The 18,229-nt window shown below is 37.1% G+C and overlaps 1 protein-coding gene across 1 annotated transcript in view; it reads right to left on the bottom strand.

Annotated features, from left to right (window-relative positions):
* Positions 1-18,229, bottom strand: part of USH2A (usherin) — a 2,188,359-nt gene that overhangs the window by 580,658 nt on the left and 1,589,472 nt on the right. Inside the window, exon 59 of the mRNA XM_053712759.1 lies at positions 10,386-10,609. Coding sequence (XP_053568734.1) covers positions 10,386-10,609 — 224 coding nt within the window. The remainder of the gene's footprint in view (positions 1-10,385; positions 10,610-18,229) is intronic.

An 18,229-nucleotide genomic window follows, 5' to 3' on the forward strand; every position in this document is an offset into this window, starting at 1 on the left:
TCGCATTTGGCGGTGAAATGGTGGCATGAAATATACCAAAATTGGCCTAGATCAATACTTGGGGTTGTCTACTACACTACACTAAAGCTAAAATTATACCTAAAAGCTCCCTACATGCTCCATAATTAACCCCTTCACTGCTGGGCATAATACACGTGTAGTGCGCAGTGGCATTTAGCAGCCTTTTAATTACTAAAAAGCAACGCCAAAGCCATATATGTCTGCTATTTCTGAACAAAGGGGATCCCAGAGAAGAATTTACAACCAATTAAGCCATAATTGCACAAGCTGTTAGTAAATAATTTTAGTAAGAAACCAAAAGTTTGTGAAAAAAATTAGTAAAAAAGTGAACGATTTTTTGTATTTAATCGCATTTGGCGGTGAAATGGTGGCATGAAATATACCAAAATGGGCCTAGATGAATACTTTGGGATGTCTACTAAAAAAAAATATATACATGTCAATGGATATTCAGAGATTCCTGAAAGATATCAGTGTTCTAATGTAACTAGCGCTAATTTTGAAAAATAATGGTTTGGAAATAGCAAAGTGCTACTTGTATTTATGGCCCTATAACTTACAAAAAAAGCAAAGAACATGTAAACATTGGGTATTTCTAAACTCAGGACAAAATTTAGAAACTATTTAGCATGGGTGTTTTTTGGTGGTTGTAGATGTGTAACAGATTTTGGGGGTCAAAGTTAGAAAAAGTGTTTTTTTTTCATATTTTATAATTTTTTTATAGTAAATTATAAGATATGATGAAAATAATGGTATCTTTAGAAAGTCCATTTAATGGCGAGAAAAACGGTATATAATATGTGTGGGTACAGTAAATGAGTAAGAGGAAAATTACAGCTAAACACAAACACCGCAGAAATGTAAAAATAGCCTTGGTCCCAAACGGACAGAAAATGGAAAAGTGCTGTGGTCATTAAGGGGTTAAAGATTGTAATTAAAAAGCTGATTATAAAAAAAATGTAAAACATTTTTTTAAGGTAGTTAGTATATTTTCATTGTATGTGTATTTTAATTGGAGATAAGTTATAGGGGAAAGGTTAGGGGTTTAGTTATTTGTTTAATACTTTGCGATACGGGGGGGTGGCAGTTTAGGGGTTAATCATTTTAATTAGTGTTTGCAAAATGTGGGGGGATGGCGGTTTAGGGGTTAATCATTTAAATTAGTGTTTGCGATGTGGGGGTGGCGGTTTAGGGGTTAATAGTTTTGATTAGTGTTTGTGATGTGGGGGGATGGCAGTTTAGGGGTTAATAGTTTTAATTATTGTTGCTGATGTGGGAGGATGGCAGTTTAGGGGTTAATAGTTTTGATTAGTGTTTGCGATGTGGGGATGGCGGTTTAGGGATTAATAGTTTTAATTAGTGTTTGCAATGTGGAGGGATGGCGGTTTAGGGGTTAATAGTTTTATTTAGTGTTTGCGATGTAGGGGGATGGCGGTTCAGGGGTTAAATTGTAGTTTAATGGGTGTAAGTGTACTTTGTATGGTATTTTTTGTGAAACTTTTTTTGTTTCGCAAAACACATAACTACAGCTCTTCGAGTGAGGTATGGATTGTTGCGGAAAATACCATATCGCACGTGGGAAAGACAGAACGCGTGACTTGTAATATTAAATCTATGAACATTACGCATGCGAAGACCATATCGTGCGCAGAAAGTCATACTGTGTGACTTGTAATCTAGGTCTAAATAAATTGTATAAGAATAGTATTGAAGTTATTCTCCACTTCCTTCTAGTTACGTGCGCATCCTATTGTTTTATAAGTGTTCGCTAGCTCAAAGCTTGCAGATTGAGACTCTGGTTCGATGCATCGTTCGAAGCGTGAACATACAACAAAAATGTATAATTATTTATAAATTGGTTAAATCTACCTCCAGATATGACTGATTTTGGACAATTCAGATAAAATTACGGAGTAATCAAGTTTTATTTTTTTTTATAAATCAACAACATAATAGCTTTGAGTAGTCTATTTTGCACATAATGTTATGCTTAATTATAGTGAGTTTTCAGTTGAAGCTTTGATAAATGGGACCCTAAATCTATGTTATTGAATATGTTACTGTTTTAATCTTTTAACGGTACAACAATATTGTGGATCAAACATAGATCTTTGAATATGTAGGATAAGTCTTACACATGATGCATGGACAGCATTTCGGCTATCACAATCCACCCGACCCAAGTATCAACAACAAAATTACCACATAAAATTCAACAGCCAAAGGCACTTGATTAATTAATAACACCCACAGACTGACCAATAACATCAGATAAAGAATAATGACATCTGCCACAGTTCTGCACATGCTCAGACCCAAAAAAACAAAATGGCACTTCCCTTTTTGACAATGATCCAATTGTACCAAATAAAAAAATAATACTGAAAAAAAATCATTGTTATTAATTACATGTAAAAACATAAAGAAAACATACATGATATTAACATGTGTTACCTGCAGAGAGAGAGAAGCCTGTCAGGAGAGGAAAGAACGAAGATGAGGCTGCGTCAGTTGGTGGGAGTGGCTAGTCTGCCCGTGGAGTGCTTTATATTTTTATTTTGTATTTTAAAGGGACAGTCAACTCCAACATTTGTATTGTTTTAAAAACAGAATTTATGCTTACCTGATAAATGTCTTTCTTTTGCAATGTACCGAGTCCACGGATTAATCCTAACTTGTGGGATATTGCCAAGGAAGAAAAGGAAAAACTATAAGGTGCAGAGGTGACTGACGTTTACATAAAAAATACTATCTGTCTTGAATAGACAGGGCGGGCCGTGGACTCGGTACATCGCAAAAGAAAGAAATTTATCAGGTAAGCATAAATTCTGTTTTCTTTTGCAAGATGTACCGAGTCCACGATTCATCCTAACTTGTGGGATACCAATACCAAAGCTTTAGGACACGGATGAAGGGAGGGACAAGACAGGAACCTAAACGGAAGGCACCACTGCTTGCAAAACCTTTCTCCCAAAAATAGCCTCCGAAGAAGCAAAAGTATCAAATTTGTAAAATTTGGAAAAGGTATAAAGTGAAAACCAAGTCGCAGCCTTACAAATCTGTTCAACAGAAGCATCATTTTTAAAAGCCCATGTGGAAGCCACCGCTCTAGTGGAGTGAGCTGTAATTCTTTCAGGAGGCTGGTGTCCAGCAGTCTCATAAGCCAAACGGATGATGCTTTTCAGCCAAAAGGAAAGAGGTAGCCGTAGCCTTTTGACCTCTACGCTTTCCAGCATAGACAACAAACAAAGAAGATGATTGGCAAAAATATTTGGTTGCCTGCAAATAAAACTTCAAGGCACAAACCACGTCCGAGTTGTGCAACAGACGGTCCTTCTTAGAAGAAGGATTAGGACACAGAGAAGGAACAACAATTTCCTGATTGATATTCCTGTTAGAAACAACCTTAGGGAGGAACCCAGGTTTGGTACGCAAAACCACCTTATTAGCATGGAAAACAAGATAAGGCGAGTCACATTATAATGCAGATGGTTCAGAAACTCTTCAAGCTGAAGAGATAGCAACTAGAAACAGAACTTTCTAAGATAGAAGCTTAATATCTATGGAATGCATGGGTTCAAACGGAACCCCCTGAAGAACTCTAAGCACTAAATCGAGACTCCATGGCGGAGCAACAGGTTTAAACACAGGCTTAATTCTAACTAAAGCCTGACAAAAAGCCCGAACGTCTGGGACATCTGCCAGATGCTTGTGCAAACAGAATAGACAAAGCAGATATCTGTCCCTTTAAGGAACTAGCGGACAATCCTTTCTCCAATCCTTCTTGGAGAAAAGACAAAATCCTAGGAATCATGATCTTACTCCATGAGTAGCCTTTGGATTCACAACAAAAAATATATTTACGCCATATCTTATGATAGATCTTCCTGGTCACAGGCTTTCGAGCCTGAATCAAGGTATCTATGACCGACTCAGAGAAACCCCGCTTTGATAAAATCAAGCGTTCAATCTCCAAGCAGTCAGTTGCAAAGAAATTAGATTTGGATGCTTGAATGGACCTTGAATCAAAAGGTCCCGTCTCAGTGGCAGAGTCCATGGTGGCAGAGATGACATGTCCACCAGGTCTGCATACCAAGTCCTGCGTGGCCACGCAGGTGCTATCAAAATCACCGAAGCTCTCTCCTGTTTGATTCTGGCAATCAGACGCGGAAGGAGAAGGAATAGTGGAAACACATAAGCCAGGTTGAACGACCAGGGTACTGCTAGAGCATCTATCAGTACTGCCTGAGGATCCCTTGACCTGGATCCGTAACGAGGAAGTTTGGCGTTCTGACGAGATGCCATCAGATCCAATTCTGGTGTGCCCCATTGCTGAACCAGTTGAGCAAACACCTCCGGATGGAGCTCCCACTCCCCTGGATGAAAAGTCTGATGACTTAGAAAATCTGCCTCCCAGTTCTCCACCCCTGGGATATAGATCGCTGATAGATGGCAAGAGTGAGTCTCTGCCCATCGGATTATCCTGGAAACTTCTATCATCGCCAAGGAACTCCTTGTTCCCCCCTGATGATTGATATAAGCTACAGTTGTGATGTTGTCCGACTGAAACCTGATGAATCCGGTCGAAGCCAGCTGACGCCACGCCTGAAGAGCATTGAATATCGCTCTTAATTCCAGAATATTTATCGGTAGGAGGGCCTCCTCCTGAGTCCACAAACCCTGTGCTTTCAGGGAATTCCAGACTGCATCCCAGCCCAGTAGGCTGGCGTCCGTCGTCACAATAACCCACACTGGCCTGCGGAAACACATTCCCCTGGACAGGTGATCCTGTGACAACCACCAAAGAAGAGAGTCTCAGGTCTCTTGATCCAGATTTATCTGAGGAGATAAATCTGCATAATCCCCATTCCACTGTTTGAGCATGCATAGTTGCAGTGGTCTGAGATGCAAGCGAGCAAATGGAACTATGTCCATTGCCGCAACCATAAGTCCGATTACCTCCATACACTGAGCCGCTGATGGCCGAGGAATGGAATGAAGAGCTCGGCAGGTGGTTAAAATCTTTGATTTCCTGACCACCGTCAGAAATATTTTCATGTCCACCGAATCTATCAGAGTTCCCAGGAATGGAACTCTTGTGAGAGGAATAAGAGAACTCTTTTTCACGTTCACCTTCCACCCATGAGATCTTAGAAAAGCCAACACTAAGTCCATGTGAGACTTGACAAGTTGGAAAGTCGACGCTTGAATTATGATGTCATCTAGATAAGGCGCCACTGCTATGCCCCTCAGCCTTAGGACCGCCAGAAGGGACCCTAGCACCTTTGTGAAGATTCTTGGTGCGGTGGCCAACTCAAAGGAAAGAGCCACAAATTGATAATGCCTGTCCAGAAAGGCAAACCTGAGGAACTGGTGATGATCTTTGTGGATAGGAATGTGTAGATACGCATCCTTTAGATCCACGGTAGTCATATATTGACCCTCCTGGATCATTGGTAAAATAGTCTGAATGGTCTCCATCTTGAAGGATGGAACTCTTAGGAATTTGTTTAGGATCTTGAGATCTAGAATTGGTCTGAAGGTTCCCTCTTTTTTGGGAACCATAAACAGATTGAAGTAGAAACCTTGCCCCTGTTCTGTTTTTGGAACTGGGCAGATCACACCCATGGTAAAAAGGTCTTCTACACAGCGTAAGAACGCCTCTCTTTTTGTCTGGTTTACAATTGAGAAAGATGGAACCTCCCCCTTGGAGGAGAATCTTTGAAATCTAGGAGATACCCCTGGGTTACAATTTCTATGGCCCAGGATTCCTGAACATCTCTTGCCCAGGCCTGAGCAAAGAGAGAAAGTCTGCCCCCTACTTGACCCGGTCCCGGATTGGGGGCTACCCCTTCATGCTGTCTTAGTGGCAGCAGTAGGCTTTTTGGCCTATTTACCCTTGTTCCAAGCCTGGTTAGGTCTCCAGGTTGGCTTGGATTGAGCAAAGTTCTCCTCTTGCTTTGCAGCAGGGGAAGAGGAAGTGGGACCACCCTTGAAGTTTGGAAAGGAACGAAAATCATTTTGTTTGGTCCTTGTCTTATTTGACTTATCTTGAGGGAGGACATGACCCTTCCCTCCAGTGATGTCTGAAATGATCTCTTTCAGTGCAGGCCCGAATAGGGTCTTACCTTTGAAAGGGATGGTCAAAAGCTTAGATTTAGATGACACATCAGCTGACCAGGACTTAAGCCATAACGTTCTTTGCGCTAAAATGGCAAAACCTGAATTCTTTTCCGCTAACTTAGCAAGATGAAAAGCGGCGTCTGTAATAAAAGAATTAGCCAACTTAAGGGCCTTAATTCTGTCCAAAATATCATCTAGTGGGGTCTCCATCTGAAGAGCCTCTTCTAGAGCCTCAAACCAAAAAGCAGCTGCAGTGGTTACCGGAACAATGCACGCTATAGGTTGAAGAAGAAAACCCTGATGAACAAAAATTTTCTTTAGGAGACCCTCTAACTTTTTATCCATAGGATCAATGAAAGCACAACTGTCTTCAATAGGTATAGTTGTACGCTTAGCCAGAGTAGAAATAGCTCCCTCCACCTTAGGGACCGTCTGCCATGAGTCCTTTATGGTGTCAGAAATGGGGAACATTTTCTTAAAAACAGGAGGGTGAGCGAACGGAATACCTGGTCTATCCCACTCCTTAGTAACAATGTCCGAAATCCTCTTAGGGACCGGAAAAACATCAGTGTAAACAGGAACTTCTAAATATTTGTCCATTTTACACAATTTCTCTGGAACGACAATAGGGTCACAATCATCCAGAGTAGCTAAACCTCCCTGAGCAATAAGCGGAGGTGCTCTAGCTTAAATTTAAATGCCGTCATATCTGAATCTGTCTGAGGGAACATCTTTCCTGAATCAGAAACCTCTCCCTCAGATAGCAAATCCCTCATCCCTACCTCAGAACATTGTGAGGGAATATCGGATACGGCTACTAAAGCGTCAGAAGGCTCAGCATTTGTTCTTAACCCAGAGCTACTGCACTTCCCTTGCAACCCTGGCAGTTTAGATAAAACCTCTGTGAAGGTAGTATTCATAACTGAAGCCATATCTTGCAAGGTGAAAGAATTAGACGCACTAGAAGTACTTGGCATCGCTTGTGTGGGCATTACTGGTTGTGACACTTGGGGAGAACTAGATGGCAAAACCTGATTTCCTTCTGTCTGAGAATCATTTAATGCCAAATTCTTATAAGTCAAAATATGCTGTTTGCAATTTATAGACATATCAGTATAATTGGGATACATTCTTAGAGGGGGTTCCACAATGGCTTCAAAACAAATTGAACAATGAGTTTCCTCAGTGTCAGACATGTTTAACAGGCTAGTAATGAAGCAAGCAAGCTTGGAAAACACTTTATTTAATTAAAAAAAAAACAATTTGCAAAAACGGTGCTGTACCTTTAAGAGAAAAAAAAGGCATACACAAACTGCAAAACAGGTTAAAATTGCTTCAAAAATTCCGAAATTTTAACAGTGTACCCACTAAGCTTTAGAAGGATTGCACCACAAGTAAAAAAGCAATAGACCCCCAAATGAAAAAAAAACGGATTGATAATTGTCTAAAATCGGTTAAAACCCCCTAAAGCACCTTGCCACAGCTCTGCTGTGGCCCTACCTGCCCTTAGGAAGTGATAATATGGGGTTTAAAGCTTCAATTAGTCCCTCAGAAGACTAACAGGACCTCAGGAGAAGTTGCTTGCTGCTTGTAAATGTAGGCCCCGCCCACCTCACTTGATGTTGCTGGGGCCTACACAAAACTAACAAACCCTGCCTGAAAGCCATGTGGGTTATAAACAACCCCAAAGAACCCTCAAGCAAATGTCCCATAAAACAGAAAACGTTACTCCCAGACACAAAAACGTTTGTCCCAAATTCACATAAACTGAGTGCCCACAAAAAATTAACCATTTATGCAAGCTAGTAAAAACCTCTGATAACACTAGGATTACTGCTTACCCTTCCCCTAATGGGGATACGGTCAGCCTTTCTGAGTTAACACAGTCTCTGCAGAAAATATGACTGAACATACCTCATTGCTGTATAGCAAGAACCGTTTCTCACACTGAAGTTTTCCTGTACTCCTCAGCTCATGTGGGTACAGCAGTGGACCTTAGTTACAAATGCTAAGATCATCATCCTCCAGGCAGAAATTTTCATCTATGTCCTGCCTGAGAGTAAATAGTACAACACCGGTACCATTTAAAAATAACAAACATTTGATTGAAGATAAAATAAAACTAACAGTTTAACACAGTGCGGATCAGGTCCGACAGACATCACTGAATGCGGAGAGCAATACACTCTCAGCATTCAGCATTGCACCAGCAGCTCTTGTAAACTGCTGGTGCAACGCCACCCCTTGCGGACTCGCGGCCAATCGGCTGCCAGCAGGGGGGTGTCAATCAACCCGATTGTACTCGATTGGGTTGAATTCCGGCGATTCCTGTCCGCCTCATCAGAGCAGGCGGACAGGGTTATGGAGCAGCAGTCTTTAGACCGCTGCTTCATATCTGCTGTTTCTGGCGAGCCTGCAGGCTCGCCAGAAGCACGGGGCATCAAGCTCCATTCGGAACTTGATAGATAGGCCCCTTGGTATTGACGACCCTTTAATTCAGTTTTTAATAATTGATAGTCATTATCAGTCATTTATGGTACCATTGTAGTTGCATGTTACTAGACTTTGGGAAACAGCCAGCACAGCCTTTTTCATATAACCCCAGAAAAAATAACATCACCCCATTCATCAAGTTGCTTAGATCTCCTTAATGCTATTTCTCTGCAGTTGTTCATCTTCCAACCAGCTACAAGTGCTTAATCATTCCCACTTTAAGGACTACTAAATACAATAGAACTGCATAATCAACACATGCATAGTAATACAATAGCAGTTACTTCATTTCAAATAAGCAGCATATTTCTTTTCTCATAAAAGGGACATTTCTTCCCTTTTCAGACCCCCCCCCCCCATGTCCTGTGAAAATCAACAGCATATTACAGATGTATACGATATGAACTCTTGCACATTATCACTGGGAGTTGGTGCATCAGAATGTATACATATAAAAAAGACTGTGTACAAATTTGATAATTTAAGAAATTGGAAAGTTGTTTTTTTTAATTTGTGTTCTTTGAATGAATTATAAAAGAAAATTTGTAATGTTGGTGTCCCATTCACTCTTTAATTGCCATGATTCACTGTAATAATACCATAAACTAAATGCTGATTTTGCAAACAGCAACATTCTGCACCGTTAGTAATAGCATCATTTCTAGGGCATTATCATGGCATGCTCCTTCTGAAGAATAAATAGATTTTAATTTAGTACACCATTATTAGGGTTACCATATTGCCACTTTAAAAGGGACACATAAGAAAAATACATTTTTCAGGACTGTTTAAAGAAATGTTTTGTATAAGAACCCTGACATATGTAGTTTCCATGTGTATATTTTTAAAGTGGCAATATGGTCACCCTAACCATAATGAAATATTCAGCTTAATCACAGAAGAAGGAAGCATGTACAGAAGAAATACTTTCAAATACACTTATATGTTCCTCCTTGAGCAATCATTTGACAAACAACCCACTAGTTAGAGAGTCTTATGTTATTATTTAGTTAGCAAAGCATCCAGGGTTAAATTATATCATTACGTTTTATAGATGGGTGAAGTTGTCTTTGCTTATGTAAATAACATAACAAAGGTGGGTCACATGCAGTGGCCTATTTACGTTTTGTGCTGCCCTAGGCACCCAAAATTCTGCTGCCCCCACCCCCCAGGTTTTAGGCCTTTTTTGGCCATAATATTTTTTGGTGAGGGTTATTAACATTACTTTTTTTCCCATGGCTTTTTCAAAGTAGATATTCATGTTTAAGTGCACATGCTTTTATATGTGTGTGTGTCAGTGTGTCTGTGTATATGGTGAGTTGAGTGCGTGTTAATGGTGTGTGCGTGTGTAGTGAAGTGTGTATGTATAGCGCAGTGTGTAGTGAGTGTGTGTGTAGTGGGACTTAAAAAGTGCTGCCCCCCCAAATCTGCTGCCCTAGGTAAGTGCCTTGTTTGCCTAGGCCAAAATACGGCCCTTGACACATGTATTGGTACCAAGGAAATGTTGAATGCTTGCTGAATATTTGACATTTGTTTTTACCTTTAACAAATAACAAATTTTATTATCAAATATAGTTTCAAAAGTTCATACAGTAAATCGTAATCTAGCCCATGGTTTTTATTGATGCTTTCTTATAACTTAATTATTAATTATTTATTTCTGTTGATGGTGAAATGTAATTAAAATTCTTTCAAGCTTTTATAGAAAATTTTGGATGTTTGGTTATTCAAATGTATTATTCCCTTACCTTGGTATAGATTTCTGCTGTTATTTTGTCTGAACATATATGAGTTGTTGGATTATATCCAACACTGTTACAGCATTCTTCTTTTACTGGGATGAGAAAAGTGCTACAGCATTTGAATTGTTCGTTGTTGTGTTGTTTCAGATGTACTTTAAAGTTTCCATTGGAACCCAAACAGCAAGTATATTCTGAAATATTCACATACTCGCTGCCACAGCAGACCCTTCCTGCAAAACAAAAAAAATATATTTTATTTAGTCTGTTGATGTACTTTTTATAAAAATATATATAATTATATAAATTTTATAGTTAAGCATAACTTCTGAATTAATAAACTTGAATTGAACATATGTTTACAAGAAGGATACCTTGGAGTGGGGCGTACAGACCGTGTAATATCAATATTATAGATTGTAATAACCCAATAATAATTCTATTTTATCGTATCATCAACTGAGTTATGTATATAGTAAATAAATATGTAAATATACAATATACAATCTATAAAATGAAGAAAGAAAAATGAAAATAGTCCTGTGTGAAAACACTAGTTGTCCAAAAGTCTTTTGACTAAAAGTTCAAGTAAAAACAGAGGCAGCGTTTAGACCACAGGTGTAGAAGTCAATCTAAAAAATGTAGAGAAGAAATAAGGGGCGCCTCATAGTGCAATCATGCTTTCAAACAATAAACAGTGTATAGATAAAAATGCACAAACAATTGGATGTTGCACCTAAATGAGACAGGTGCTAGCAGGGCAGGCTGATACTTGCAGTGGTCAGCTCACTGGTATCATGTGTTCATAGCGCCCATTAGAGGTCTCGACCTCCTCTATCTGGTATGCAGACCAAATGTATGTGCAGCTTCCACTGAAGGCGATCGCACAACAAGGTGCAATACGGGCTCTGCAAAGCTGTGAATGAACTCAAAGATGGTTATATCGTGCTGTTCAAATTTTGGTTAGATGGGATGAACAAATATCCAATTCAGAATGAAAGATTAAAACTTTTAATGCAACGCATTTCTCTGTCACACAGGGGCCGTTTCATCAGGCATATATCAACTGCAAGTGTCAGACTACCCTGCTAGCACCTTTTCATTTAGGTGCAACATCCAAATGTTTGCGCATTTGTTATCTATACACTGTTTATTGTCTGGAAACCTGATTACACTATGAGGCGCCCCTTGTTTCTTCTCTACATTGAATTGAACATAACTGCTGACTTATATAACATTTACATTATTAGTTATGTGTTAAAGCAACATTAGAGCATGGACCAAAAATACATTTAGCTATTTTTTCTACTGCCTAGCAACATCAAAAATATTAAATATTTAAAAGCCTTGACTCTGGGGCATATTTATCAATGTGCAATCGGACATGATACAAAGTAGCGTATCATGGCCGCTGCACATCGATAAATGCAGACAGCATACGCTGTCAGCATTTATCATTGCACCAGCAGTTCTTGTGAACTGCTGGTGCAATACCGCCCCCTGCAGATTCGCAGCCAATCGGCCGCTAGTGTATTCGATAAGGTTGATTTCTGTCCGCGGCCTCAGAGCAGGTGGACAAGTTATGGAGCAGCGATCTTTAGCCTTGAGGAGAAACAAGGGGCATCAAGCTCCATACGGAGCTTGATAAATATGCCCCTTTGGGTCTGATTTAACAATCTCTGTATCAGCCCTAATGCCTCTGTTTCCGCACGAGCCTTCAGGCTCTCCGGAAACAGGAGTTAAAAAGCAGCGGTCTTAAGACCATTGCTCCTTAACTTGTCCGCCTCCTTTGAGGTGGCGGTCATCAATCCGCCTGATCGTATACGATGGGGTTAATTGACACCCCCTGCTAGCGGCTGATTAGCTGCAAATCTGCAAGCTTGTGCAATGAAAAATGGTGACAGCGTATGCTGTCGGCATTTATCGATGTGCGGCGGACATGATCGCTACAGCGGATCATGTCCGTCCGCACCATGATAAATCTACCCCTTTAGATCTATTGCAAACTTAGCCATATGAGCTATGTGACTTATTTAATTAAAGTGATGGTAAATTAAAGTGAAAATCAATCCTAGTATTTGTGAAACGTTAGGATTGACCATTGAATCAAATAAAGAAGACTCATGAAGTATAACATACTTCATGCAGAAAGCTCCTTTATTTGTTTGAAGCGTTGCCATTCTGAGCTGCTCAGGCAGTCCACGGCAGAAATCTATTTTGCTTGAGAGGTGACGTTTTCACCTCTTAGCCAATACCCGTGCAGTAAATCCGGCTTGGAGCCCTTGGGAGTCGGATTTCCCGCACGCTATTTGCTAAGAGGTGGAAACGTCACCTCTTAGCAAAACAGCGTTCTGCCGTGGGCTGCCTGAGCAGCTCAGAATGCAACGCTTGAGACAAATAAAGGAGCTTTTTGCATGAAGTATGTTATACTTCATGAATGAAAGTCCCATTTATTTGTTTCAGTGGTCAATCCTAGCGTTTCACAAACGCTAGGATTGACTTTCACTTTAAAGGGACAGTTTACCCAAAAATGTTCTGTCTTGTAATTTGTTCCAGATGATCCATTTAACTTGGTGGAGTGTATTATTGTTTACAAAAAGTTCCTTAGCCTTTATATTGGCATTTGAGATAGCTGATTTGGCCTGTGGTATCCCTAACTATACTAAAAGTTTCTATACTTTCAATACTAAGTATAAGCTATTGAGTAAACACAGCCAGCAGACAAAATTACACTCACAGTGGGAGGTGGAAGAGATAAAGCTCTAAAATGTTCATTTTCAATTTTTCTTTCTAAGTATTGTACAGAGACATATAGAAGAGAGGGAAGCATTTGAGTGATAAGATAATGAGATCTAATCTCTCAGCAAGCCGAGCTTGTGGTTTCAAAGAGCAAATCTAGTTATATATTTACCAAAAAGAAGCATAAATGAACAATTTCTCATACATTTTATATCGTGCAGCTGAGATAACAAGTCATGGGGAACACATTCAGGAAAAAAATTATAATTTTACAGTGAACTGTCCCTTTAACTATGTTGTAAAGTTAGCTGTGTATGCTGAATGGAGTAGAGAACAAAACTGCATTATCAACTTATACTGTATCTTATAGAAATATAACATTTTACTTTCTTTCTTTTTCCGCTGCTCCTCCTGGAATATTCTGCTCTGTAGTGTAGTGCGGTCCCACACATATATTTAATGTGCCTATTTATACAATCTGTGATACATAGTCACAAGTACTCAAGTACTCCAGTACAACACAAACTGACTAAGTGGATAATCAAGTTAATTATGGGCAATAAAGAATGCTTATTTGTTGTACAAATCCCATTCTAACTAAATTCTATAAACCCATTTTACAACCTGTTATTCACAAAGTAATTGTACAGTAGATATAATTAATTATTGCTCTCCTTGTTTATTTTCTATATATGCATGCTATATTATATGTTTAAAATTTAGTAAAGTATACATTAAACACTATTCAGATAGAGCTTGCAAATTTAAACAATTTTCCAATTTACACCAATTATTGAATTTGATTTGTTCTTTTAGTATCCTTTGTTGAAAACATACCTAGGTAGATTCAGGAGCAGCAGTGCACTACTGGAAGCAAGCTGTTTATTTGTGGTACACGTATATGTCTTGTTGCCATTGGAAAGCCCACTGCAAGTGGGAAATAAGACACTCCCCCCCTCCCCTTTCTTTTGCATATGCAAAGACCCTTTACACAAACAGGATCAACCTGGAGTAGGTATCTGACGGTATTCTCATAAATCTTTGGGGCTTGGTTAGAAGTCTGAAAATCAGAGCAATGTTATTTAAAAATAAGCAAAAAAATACATTTTTTTTAAAAAGCAACTTTATGGGCTATATAAATAGATAATCTACAAAACAATTATGCAAAGAATAAATGAGTGTATTATGTCCCTTTAATATTTTTAAAAAATGATAAAAAATGACTGTTTTCCCCTTTATGTAAGTCACAATCTTCGCTACCTGTGCCTTTAGTTTCTTTATTTGTGTTCTAAAATGGAAATAATAGTTAATATTTATTTAAAACAACAACTATTACCTTACTGATTACAGTACTGTACTATCTTTCTGATGGTACTTTGCATACAAAAGTATTCAAAACTATATTAAACTATAAGCTGTATTAAAACATGTAAATATTACATAAATTACATAAGATATTGTTGTTTACACTTGATTCCATCCCCTCTGTACCATTTTACCGATGCAAAAATCCAAACTATTCCGAAATCCAAATCTTTATTGGACCCAAGCAGTTTGGATAAAGACTTTTCTACATGTATATCTATACCTATATTTCCATTCCTTTTAGATATATAGGTACAGATATATATTTACAATAACATTATCACATATATATATTATTATTTTTTCTATGTGAAGAACATACAAATGTAAAATATGTATATTACGCATAGAAATTTAAAATATGCATAATGCACTTCAGGTTTTGTGCTTTAGGTCTAACACAATGTCAGTTAGTTCACATGAAAAATTATCTGAAGGCTTGTCATTGAAAATATAAATATTAAATAAATATTAATAATAATTATTAAATATTCTTTAAGATGTACTAAAAAGTCTAAATAATTAATAGGGGAATATATATATATATATATATATATATATATATATATATATATATATATACACACACATATATAACAGTATATATAATACTTTTTAATAATTATTGAAAAAAATATTTTTATTATAAAATATATATATATATATATATATCTATCTGATAATGTAATATATATATATATATATATATATAAAAACATACAGTATATCTATAGGTATATATATATATATATATATATATATATATATATATATATATATATATATATATATATATATCTCAATAATTTTCCTGTATGTGGAGATTATTGGAATGTGAAATATTATTAACCCCTGTAGGGTTATCGCGCAAGTGATAAGTGAAAGTTTTTTTCTTATTTGCTCTATATTGAAGTCTATGGGGGGGGGGGGGGTTAGCATCATCGCTATATCTGAGGTCCTGAAGTTAGCACACGTTGGGTTAGTTTGTAAGCAAAAATTTTACTTTCAACGTGTATAATACATGTGCTAACCCATGCGCACATAAAGATTACTTCTGGCCTTGTAAATAGCACACCACTTGTAATCTTGCCTAATGTGTTCATAACGTTTTTTCATATGCAATATATAATTTATTTTGCTTTTTGAAAAGTTGCATAATCATACTACTACTAATCAAAATAATAATCATAATAATGAATACACAAAAGCATGCACCACAAAACTTTAGATGATTCATTCACATGGTTAGAAGTATCAGACTAAAGGCGAGACAAATTTACCATTTTACACCATTCAATAGCAATCCAAGTAAGTAAGCTTCACTTCTTGACAATGCTTGACCCAGTTAAAAAACAGCTTGCCTTGTAGCCATATCACTAGCCACTATGTTAACTCAAAGTTTAAACTGCTCTCAAGCTGATGCTCTACCTGCCTGAAGATCTTCTTCATAGGAAAGAAGGGGTTACACATTTCTGTTAAGTAAATAATTATGTTGTTACAGTTTAGTAGAACTAAAAGACCTCATGAACTAATCTTGGTCAAAACAACTGTATTTTTGTTTTCGTGATGACCAATGTGTCTGAATTATTTTTTTTGTATCTTTGTATATGTCTAATAAAAATAATAACTGACATCATTAGATACAATAATTAGCATCATTAGATAAAATGGTACACATATAAAGCCTAACAATATATGATTAAACTAAATACAATTTCTAGATTGATTCCAAATGTATAGGAATTACACTAGTTGAGTCATTCTACTATATCTGTAGATTATCTAAACATACAAAAAAAGTGTCTACATAGTATTAGTTGCTTTAATAAATATGTATTTTCCCCAAATCAAATGTTATTCTCAAATGTCTTCAGACAGGGAGCAATTCTGACAACTAACCTCGGTGTATGATTCTGGTGCTCCTAAATTTCATTATACCAATGGCATATTTCAAACAATAAATCATATGCAAACAGTGACCTAATTCGAAAACTCATAAACACTAGTCTGATAGCTCTGAGGGATTTCTGACAGGCAAACTCAAATTTTGATAATGAACTGTTGTAGCTTAAGAAAAAAAAAAACTCAGTCTTTCACATAAAATCCCATCTTTGACAGAATTAGATGTTTCAGCCAAGAATTCCGTCACATAACAAGAAGTGACTCCCTTTCTAGTTTCTTTGGTAAACCATTACTTCTTTAATTATTATCAACCTTGTTCCAGTGTGATAAATTGCTAATTACTTAATACCCTAATCAGCGTTCATTCTTTGCACAGATAAACTGTGACAGCGCCATTAATTTAAATAGTAATTTCACTTAATGGCCAGAACGGCATACCAGATTTTTATGCAGCATTTTCTGAAGACTGCATCCATCACTGCAATATTCTGACATAAAGATGTCTGACGTGCTCTAACTCACTTAGGGAGAGCAGATGTTGCAGAGCAGAGTTTGCTCGTAATTCCCATAGTGCATCACTTCAGCATGAATGAGCTGCAAAAGCAGAGGTAGACAATCTTATGAAACTGCACTCAGTAGCCTTTAACCTTTCACTAATTTGTATAATGCGCTGTAGCACTTGACTTTTGATCTTTAACGCCTAAGGCGTATTTTTCAGTTACACTGTGAGAAAAATACTAAAAAAGTCAGTTTTTTTTATATAAATAATCAAATAATAATACTAAACAATTTGATTAATTACCATAAACACATTTATTATCTAAGCAATAACATATCATACAGGGATTTTATTTTGCAAGGCTAAGTAAAAAGGAAGACTTTATTTTATATGCCAAGGTCAATAGCCATACGGACACTTGGATTACGAGTGAGTCATAATTTGCTTTACCAATAGGCTCCTGCTTACCGTAATATATTATAGGTAAACTAAAATATTATGTGAAGGTTTATAAAATTGAGCAACATTTCATTAGGAAAGTCAAGGAGAAAGTATATTGCATTGCAGAAAAAATAAAGCTTTTTTGTGTAACACTGCCAACAATTATTTAATGTTCATCACAGAAGTGAAGGAATGTATAAACACAGCTGGCTGATGAAATACTAATTCAATAAATCTGTAAAACCAATGGTTTAAAGGAATCATTGGAATTAAACTGTATGAGCTTTTCCAGCCAGCACATCAGCTTTACAGAATATTAAGCATGTGTCTAATATACACCATGTTAAACATGTTGGCTTTGATTCTCATTTTTCAGGTATTGCTGATCTGGGAATTACAGATGTACGAGAAGCAGATTTTAGGATCAAGGAATTGGGATAAAATAAGGTGAATGTAGAAGTATTTGTAGTTTTACTTGTTCCCCAAAATAAACATACAGTGTAAATTAATCATATGGAATTTAAAAGTACATACTGTCAACTGTCCGTATTATTAGATATCTCTCCTATCAGAATTATATAACCAAATGCCTAAGAGCATGATGTGGTATTGTATGTAAACAAAATTTGGCCGCATTTTCATAGTTGTCAATAATCAATTTACATGTGTATTACATATTTTTTTAATTATTTGTTACCAGGTCATTACAGAAATGTACATATGTTTTTAATATGTATTTAATAGACAAATTCATGATATCTAGCAACCACTAATGTAAAATAACGAAAAATAATGGTCTTAAAATTGCATTAAACAACCCTATTCTAAAAATATAATTTTTTGTTATTTCATACCCATAATTCTATGGTTGTAATTTACAGTACTTTGTCTTTTTACATAGATATTC

This window comes from Bombina bombina, chromosome 4, assembly GCF_027579735.1.
Source record: "Bombina bombina isolate aBomBom1 chromosome 4, aBomBom1.pri, whole genome shotgun sequence".
In the NCBI taxonomy this organism is placed as follows: domain Eukaryota; kingdom Metazoa; phylum Chordata; class Amphibia; order Anura; family Bombinatoridae; genus Bombina; species Bombina bombina.